The 8120-nt window shown below is 49.0% G+C and overlaps 1 protein-coding gene across 1 annotated transcript; it reads left to right on the plus strand.

The window, feature by feature from the left end:
- Window positions 1-2406: 2406 nt before the first annotated feature.
- Window positions 2407-5895, plus strand: LOC311137459 (volume-regulated anion channel subunit LRRC8D-like; the record flags this gene model as incomplete). Its single annotated transcript, XM_084171977.1, has 4 exons — window positions 2407-3333; window positions 3441-3691; window positions 4266-4643; window positions 4773-5895. 4 exons carry the CDS (start codon window positions 2407-2409, stop codon window positions 5893-5895), a joined length of 2679 nt encoding a protein of 892 aa, XP_084028103.1.
- Between the last annotated feature and the right edge of the window lie 2225 nt (window positions 5896-8120).

Here is an 8120-nt window from a genome sequence, read left to right on the forward strand (position 1 = left end):
CACTAGAAGGAGACAGGAAGGTCTGCCTTCTCTGGGTGGCCCTCAATGTCGGAGCCAAGCCTGACATAGGGAGGGAGAGGGGGAGAGGCAGAGAGAGAAGGGAGGTTGAGTATTTTAGACATTTACAGTATATTGTGTATACATATCCAATTATTTCCGATCGACAAGTGTCGGGGATAGGGGGTTGGGGCTTAGCCTGGTCCCAGATCTATTTGTGCTATCTTGCCAACTCCTATGGCCATTGCCATGGCGTGACAATGACCACAGGAGCTGGAAGGACAGAACAAACAGATCTCAGACCAGGCTACTAGTCGGCACAAGGGGCTAATAGAGGTTGTCAATGTGAACACCAACTAGCTAGGACAGGAAGTGATGTCTGCAGTACCAATGTCATCGGCATTGATGTTTCACTCATTGGTGACGTTGGTGGCACTGACAGTGCCGCTGGCCTGACTGGATCGGGAAGAACCGCCCTTACGCCCCCCAGTTCTCTTCTTATTGAAAACCCTGAGAGGGACACACACAGTTTTAACATTGTTCTAACACTACCGTACGATACAAAAAAGATCACACACAAGATGAACTCATAATCACCTGACGGGGCTCTCCCTATAGGAGATGCTGGAGGAAGACTCATCATCGGAGGACTGGTTATAGTACCCTCCGGTTACCAGCCTCAAGCTTCTCCTAGGCATGACAGAGAGAGAGAGAGAGAGAGAGAGAGAGAGAGAGAGAGAGAGAGAGAGAGAGAGAGAGAGAGAGTGAATGTCAACTTCAATGGGGTTTGTCCCAAGGATCCCAGATAGCGCGGGCCCTTGATTGACAGCGGTCCTCCCGCTCATTCGTCTCCAAATTGATTGTTCGAATAAGTAACCCCATGAGTTTATTTTATTTATTTATTACGTTTATTAAAAAGGGACCATCTACAATTAATACAAATCTCACAAGAAATGTGATGCATTGTAATTTGTATTAGATTTAGCCTAGCTAAACAGCTCATTTAGGTTTCATCTCTAGTCCCTGGCCCGGGCAGCTGAACGATAGCCTTCATATGTTAGGTCTATTGGAGTCTCATGATACAAACTGTAAGCCTATAAACTACTGTAAGAGGGAACTTGTGCCAGCCAAGGTGAAATAAATAAGCACAATAGATATTGTATATCTTTGTAATAATACTTTTTTAGGGGGGTAGGCCTAGGCTGCAGGCAGAGCCTTCTATTGCAATAAAAGGCTTTGGCTACGGACTGTGCTGAAATGAATTAGATTTCTTCTCGACTTCGTCATGACAACCGTTAAAGAGCCAAAACCCTGTGTTTGTCACCACTGCGGCGGCGCTCCACTCGCAACACCAGTCACCGCCCGCAATAGAAAAGTTTTTCATGAAGTTTCATTCTTGAGAGAACCGGACCGCACCGGACTAGTCACCCCAGAGCGATGCACCGCGCAATTCACTGTTGTTTTTCTAGACACCGCTTGAGCAGCATACTGATAAGAAAACGTTTTTGTGAAAGAAAAAGCTGTCTGACAAACGTGCTGTGATTGCAGGTACGTTTTATTATTTTTGCATTGTGCTATTTAACAACTCTTGAGAATACTTAACGCATCTGATTTAATAATTGATCAACTTTAAATGTAAATCTTAGCCTAAATATATGCTACTGAAATACTGCAGTCCAATGTCACACTCACATAAAGATGTAACACAATGCGAATGACACTTCCAATATTCTGTTGTCCACTTTTCCTCTAGCCTACCCTACTTGTCATAACCAGGGAACACTGGTATACTGACTAGTCTACTGCCTCATATCTGTATATGGCAGTGTCAATTAAATCTGCAGTCAACAAGATGTCACATATTACTCGGAACCATAGTAGCTCAGTTGGTAGAGCATGGCGCTTGCAACGCCGGAGTTGTGGGTTCGATTCCCACGGGGGACCAGTACGAAAATGTATGCCCTCACCACTGTAAGGCGCACTGAATAAGAGCGTCTTCTAAAATGTAAACTATTTTAGGCAAGTGTTTTTTACGCATATTATCTTTCAGCAGGGTAGGGTAAGCACTTTAAGTTTGTTTAACAAAGCTCTCTGGAACAGTTCTACACCACAATACTTGCTGGTTGGGGAAAAAACATACTGGGTTGAACAGGAGACCAGTCTTATAAATGAGTCTGTCTCCTATATAGTGCTATTTTTCCTCTCACTTCCTTTTCTGAATATTTTGTCACTTTCCCTACAGTCAAATATTTTACACCAATGTTTGGTCTGATCCCACTGAAGGGCTGCAACTGATTCCTTTCAGGTCTGCAATTAAGTCAGGATCCTGGCACAAGAAGCAGTGGAGTTGGTGACAGCAGAATCACGATTCCACCATTTTGTTAGCCAGCCCTTCACCCAGCATAAGCCATGTTCAGCCTGTCAGAGCTGGCCTCTCTGAGTGAGCGGCAGGGCAGCTCCAAGCTGCTGAAGCCCTGGTGGGAGGTCTTCATGGAGTACCTGGTAGTGCTGATGCTCATGGTGTCTGTGTTGTCAGGCACCCTGTTGCTGTCTCGAGACAGGGTGGTGTGTCTCCCCCTGGACCTCGCTACCACCCCCACTAACCAGAGCACCTCCTCCAGCAGTGGTGCCGTCCCTCAACCCCACCCACCTAACAGGCCCCCCACCAAGCCATCCCCCCTACCAGCCAACCCCTGGAGCCCTGCTAGGGGCAGGCGCACCCACCTGGACTACCAGCAGTACGTCTACATTAGCCAGGTGTGCTACCACGAGGCCCTGCCCTGGTACTCCCGCTTCTTCCCCTATGTGGCTCTACTCCAGTCCCTGGTGCTATTGGCCAGCGGATGCTTCTGGTTCCACTTCCCCCTCACCTCTGCCCGCATAGAGCACTTCCTGGCCATCCTGGCCAAGTGCTGTGAGTCGCCCTGGACCTCCCGTGCCCTGTCCCATGCCGCCCGCCAGGAGGAGGGAGGGGAGGAGACAGGCCCCCAGGATCTCCAAATGCCTCCTCCTACTCTCCTGTCTTCACCCTCCATACCCCGCAACCGCCAGTCCAGCCTGGACTCGGGCACAGACAGCCCCCTGCTGGTGAGATCGGATAGCACGTCCACTGCCACCCCTCCCTCGCCCTGCCCCTCCACTCTCTCCCGGACCTCCTCCCTGTCCTCCGTGTCTCTGTCCCGGGCCCGTGTCCCGGCTTCCAAATCCCCTGTGGTGCTGGATGGTTCACGGCGGGTTGCCAGTTTGGACCGGAGTGACGGGGAACAGGCCAGGGCACTGTTCGAGAGGGTGCGCCGCTTCCGCTCCCACTGTGAGAATTCTGAAGTAATCTACAAGGTCAGGGGTCATTTACTGAATGTCTCTGAATTATTTTTTTATGTATCTGTTTATCATACCACACCTCCACATTCACTATCCCTATTTCCTCCTCTCTCCTGCTGTAGGTGTACTTGGCCCAGACGGTGTTCAAGCTGCTGCTGGTGGTGCTGATAGTGGGCTACACCACCCCTCTGATGGGCTCGATCTCGTTCACCCACACCTGCCTGCCCCAGGCCCATGCCCTGACTGGCTACAGTGCCTTTGAGTGTACCCATGCCCTGGCCTCAGTCCTCCACAAGTTGCTGTTGGCCTACATTAGCCTGGTGGGGCTCTTTGGCCTGCTGAGCCTCTACACCCTCAGCTGGATCCTCCACAGGTCTGGATAGCAGATTAGTGTCATGAATTTTATGAGTCTTGTGTCTGTAATTTGCATTTTATTTTCCCATCTGTTTTAATTGGCTTTGCTCTGCAGCCAGTGGTGTAAAGTACTTAAGTAAACATACTTTAAAGTACTACATAAGTAGTTTTTTGGGGTATCTGTACTTTACTTTACTATTTATATTTTTTACAACTTTTACTTTTACTTCACTACATTCCTAAGGAAAATAATGTACTTTTTACTCCATACATTTTCCCTGACACCCAAAAGTACTTGTTACATTTCTAATGCTTAGCATGACAGGAAAACAGTCAAATTCACGCACTTCTCAAAATAACATCTCTGGTTATCCCTACTGCCTCTGGTCTGGCGGACTCACTAAACACAAAATGTTGCATTTGTAAATGAAGTCTGAGTGTTGGAGTGTGCCCCTGGCTCTCCGTAAATTAAAAAAACAAGAAAATTGTGCTGTCTGGTTTGCTTGATATAAAGAATTTGTACTTTTTCCACCACTGTTTGTACCTTTGCTGTTAACTATACAGTGCTCTGTTTGTGGTTGTCCACCCCTCAGCTCCCTGCGTCAATACTCCTTTAACAAACTGAGGGAGCTGGGCTCCATGAGGGATGTCCCTGACCTGTGTAATGACCTGGCCTTCCTGTTACACATGGCTGACCAGTACGACCCCCTGCTGGCCCAGCGCCTTTCCGTCTTCCTGTCACCCGTCAGCGAGACACGCCTGCTGGAGGAGAGCCTGGAGAGGCGCTGGGGGGCCGAGAGGCTGCGCTCCATGACCACGGTCGACCCCGAGGGACGGCCCCTGCTGCAGCTGGTGGCCCTGCCACGCCTGCCCCCCGCCCTCTTCACCCTCAGCCAGTTGGTGGTACTCAAGCTGGAGCTCATCACGGACGCCAAGCTCCCAGCACAGGTGGCCAACATGACCTCACTCAGGTGAGCCATATAGCCAACAATGAAGCCACGAAATATTGAAATAATGTTCATGAAATATACACTTTATACAAGTGTTTGGCTTGGTGTGTTCTAGACAAGGATCTTCAACTGTTTTATTTGTCACAACAGGGAGCTTCATTTGTACCACTGTACTGCAGCCATACAGCCTGGTGCCCTGGTGTTTCTGCAGGAGCGTCTGGAGGCCCTGCACCTCACCTTCACCCAGGCTGCAGAGATCCCCAGCTGGGTCTACTCTCTTCGCGGCCTGCAGCAGCTGCACCTGTCTGGCCGGTTGGGCTGCGAGGGCGGGGTGGGCCGTGGCTGGGCCCTGGGAAACCTCCGGCAGCTCCGTCACCTCCGGGTGCTGGTCCTGAGGGGCATGCTGCAGCGTGTACCCGGGGAGCTGGGGGAGGTGGCGGGAAGCCTGGTGAGGCTGGAGATCCACAACGAGGGCTCCAGGCTGCTGGTGCTGACGGGGCTGCGGCGTGTGGCCGGCCTGACCGAGCTGCAGCTGCAGGACTGCCACCTCGAACGCCTACCCTCGGCCCTGCTGGCCCTCACCAGCCTGCGCACCCTGGACCTGCAGCACAACAGCCTGCGCACCTTGGAGGAGCTCCTGGGGCTGGCGCACCTCCGCCGCCTCTCCTGCCTCAGGCTGGCCCATAACCGTATTCTGGCCCTACCGGCTAGTGTTGGTGTGCTGCGTGCTCTGGAGCTCCTGGACCTGGGGTACAACCAGCTCCAGAGCCTTCCCCCGGCCCTCTTTAACCTCCACCACCTACGTCGCCTCCTACTGGCTGGCAACCTGCTGGACAAGCTGCCGGCAGAGGTAGGGGCGCTGACATTTCTTGCCGAGTTGGACCTGAGTGGGAACAGGCTGGAGAGCCTGCCTCCAGAGCTTTTCAGTCGCTGTTTGGAGCTGCGGAGCCTGAATGTATCCCACAACTCCCTAGGTTCCCTGCCTCCAGGGCTGAGCAACCTGAGCCAGCTGTCACGGCTGGACCTGCGCAGCAACAGTCTGGAGGAGCTGCCCATGGAGCTGGGCTTCTGTTCAGGATTGCACGGAGAAGGTCTGCTGGTGGAAGACTGGCTGCTCCATGCACTGCCACGCCATGTGAAGGAGTTCCTAACCCAGCCTGGCTCTCCTACAGGCAAATCCTTAGAATCACACTCCCGTCCAGACTCAGATAGCTTCCCCTACTTCTCAGCTACCCAGTGGAGCTTCTCCTCCGCTCTGGAATCACGGATATAGAACTGGAGATGAATATTGTCTAACCAGTCATTGAATACATTCAACATCTTGTAGTGTTTGTATTGTTTCGGACAATTCATATATTTTTTACTGCTTATTTCTGACCACTTCTTTTCTTTTTTACCACCTCTTTTTCTTCTTGACCACTCTTTTCTATGTTTATCACTTGTTGAGATTGTGAGGTACATCACTGCAGTGCTGACATCCACAATCTTCCTAGACAAAAAGTGATTTTACATGAAAGTTCATAGACTTTGCTGCAGTGAAATGTTCGATGCCTTATGTCCCTGTACTGTTTATATAACATCAATATACCGTATGTAACCCTATGGAAAAACGGAGAAGTCTTTGCTTCCACTATGAGAGTCCTCTATTCATTCACTCTCAAGGCAAAAACAGTATTTTGGAGGAGGCTGCATAAAACTGGATGAATGCATGTGCTGCTGCACTGGATTAGACATTGACATGGAACAATCGTTAGTATCCCCAAGGCAGAGCTCAGAGATCCCTCCACAGGCTTACTGAAACTTGTTTGTCTGAGGAGGACAATACCCTCAGGGCCTGAGCTCCAATGAGCTTATGAAGTTCAATGGCCTAAACTGCACATGTGGAAACAGACTGAAATTGGACAGACTGAAAGGATTTAAACGACCAATAAGATTAACATTAACATTTGTTTTGCACATATTTAATCTTCAAAAATCTCAAATTAATCTTACTAGCATTGGGTGCAACTTTTTGTGAAACTAATACTGATGTGAAACTAATACAATAGTATGCTTGTTCAGAGCATTAGCACTTTATTGTGACTACCGAAATGATTAAAACTTGTTAAACTTTTTTGTACGGCTAATAATAGTAATTACAGTACATGCCCTTATTGGTGCTGATTGGGACTATGTTATCATTAGACCTACAACGTAATACAAAACACATTCCAATTAATCATTGCAAAAACATTTGACCCTTGAGGACAAATAAAGTTTATTGAATAAATTAAGTGTGTGTGTTCTACTGTACACAAGACCATGGTCAATCTTAGTGACTGAATTAATTTAATATACTAGGAAAGTCCCGCCTACTTCCTGGATCATGTCCCATACTGTTTTTGAATGAGATTCAACATTATATCATAAAATTCATAAAAAAACGTGATCATTTAAGATATATGTCAAATTATATTCGTATTCGTGGATTACTTTACTTCTACCCAATATGTTTTATAAGGTATTAGATTACAAAATAGAAAACGCAATCGAAAATGTTCATGAAAGACATCAGGTAGAAGTATCATTGCTATGTGGATGACACTCAACTACTTTTGTCCTTCCTTCTTCTGACACCCAGGTGGCGACACACATCTCTGCGTGCCTGGCAGATATCTCAACTTGGATGTTGGCCCACCACCTCCATCTCAACCTCGACAAGACGGAACTGCTCTTCCTCCTGGGGAAGGCCTGCCCGCTCAAAGACCTCTCCATCCCGGTTGACAACTCCACAGCGTTGCCCTCCCAGAGTGCAAAGAACCTTGGCGTGACCCTGGACAACACCCTGTCGTTCTCTGCAAACATCAAAGCAGTGACCCGCTCCTGCGGGTTCATGCTCTACAACATCCGTAGAGTACGACCCTACCTCACACAGGAAGTGGCGCAGGTCCTAATCCAGGCACTTGTCCTCTCAGGTCTGGACTACTGCAACTCGCTGTTGGCTGGGCTCCCCGCTTGTGCCATCAAACCCCTGCAACAGCCCGCCTGGTTTTCAAGTTCTCTGATGTCACCCCGCTCCGCCGCACACTCCACTGGCTTCCAGTCGAAGCTCGCATCCACTACAAGACCATGGTGCTTACCTACGGAACAGCAAGACGAACTGCCCCTCCCTACCTTCAGGCTATGCTCAAACAACAACAGTGTTGGTCCCATGTTTCATGAACTGAAATACAAGATCCCAGAAATGTGCCATACTCATTTCTCTCAAATTTTGTGCACACATTTGTTTACATCCCTGTCAGTGACCATTTCTCATTTGCCAAGATAATCCATCCACCTGACATGGCATATCAATAATCTGATTAAACAGCATGATCATTACACAGGTGCACCTTGTGCTGGGGATAATAAAAGTCCACTCTAAAATGTTCAGTTTTGTCACACAACACAATGCCACAGATGTCTCAAGTTTTGAGAGAGTGCCGCAATTGGCATGCCGACTGCAGGAATGTCCACAAG

This window comes from Coregonus lavaretus (assembly GCF_964263955.1).
Source record: "Coregonus lavaretus genome assembly, chromosome: 2".
Lineage (NCBI taxonomy): Eukaryota > Metazoa > Chordata > Actinopteri > Salmoniformes > Salmonidae > Coregonus > Coregonus lavaretus.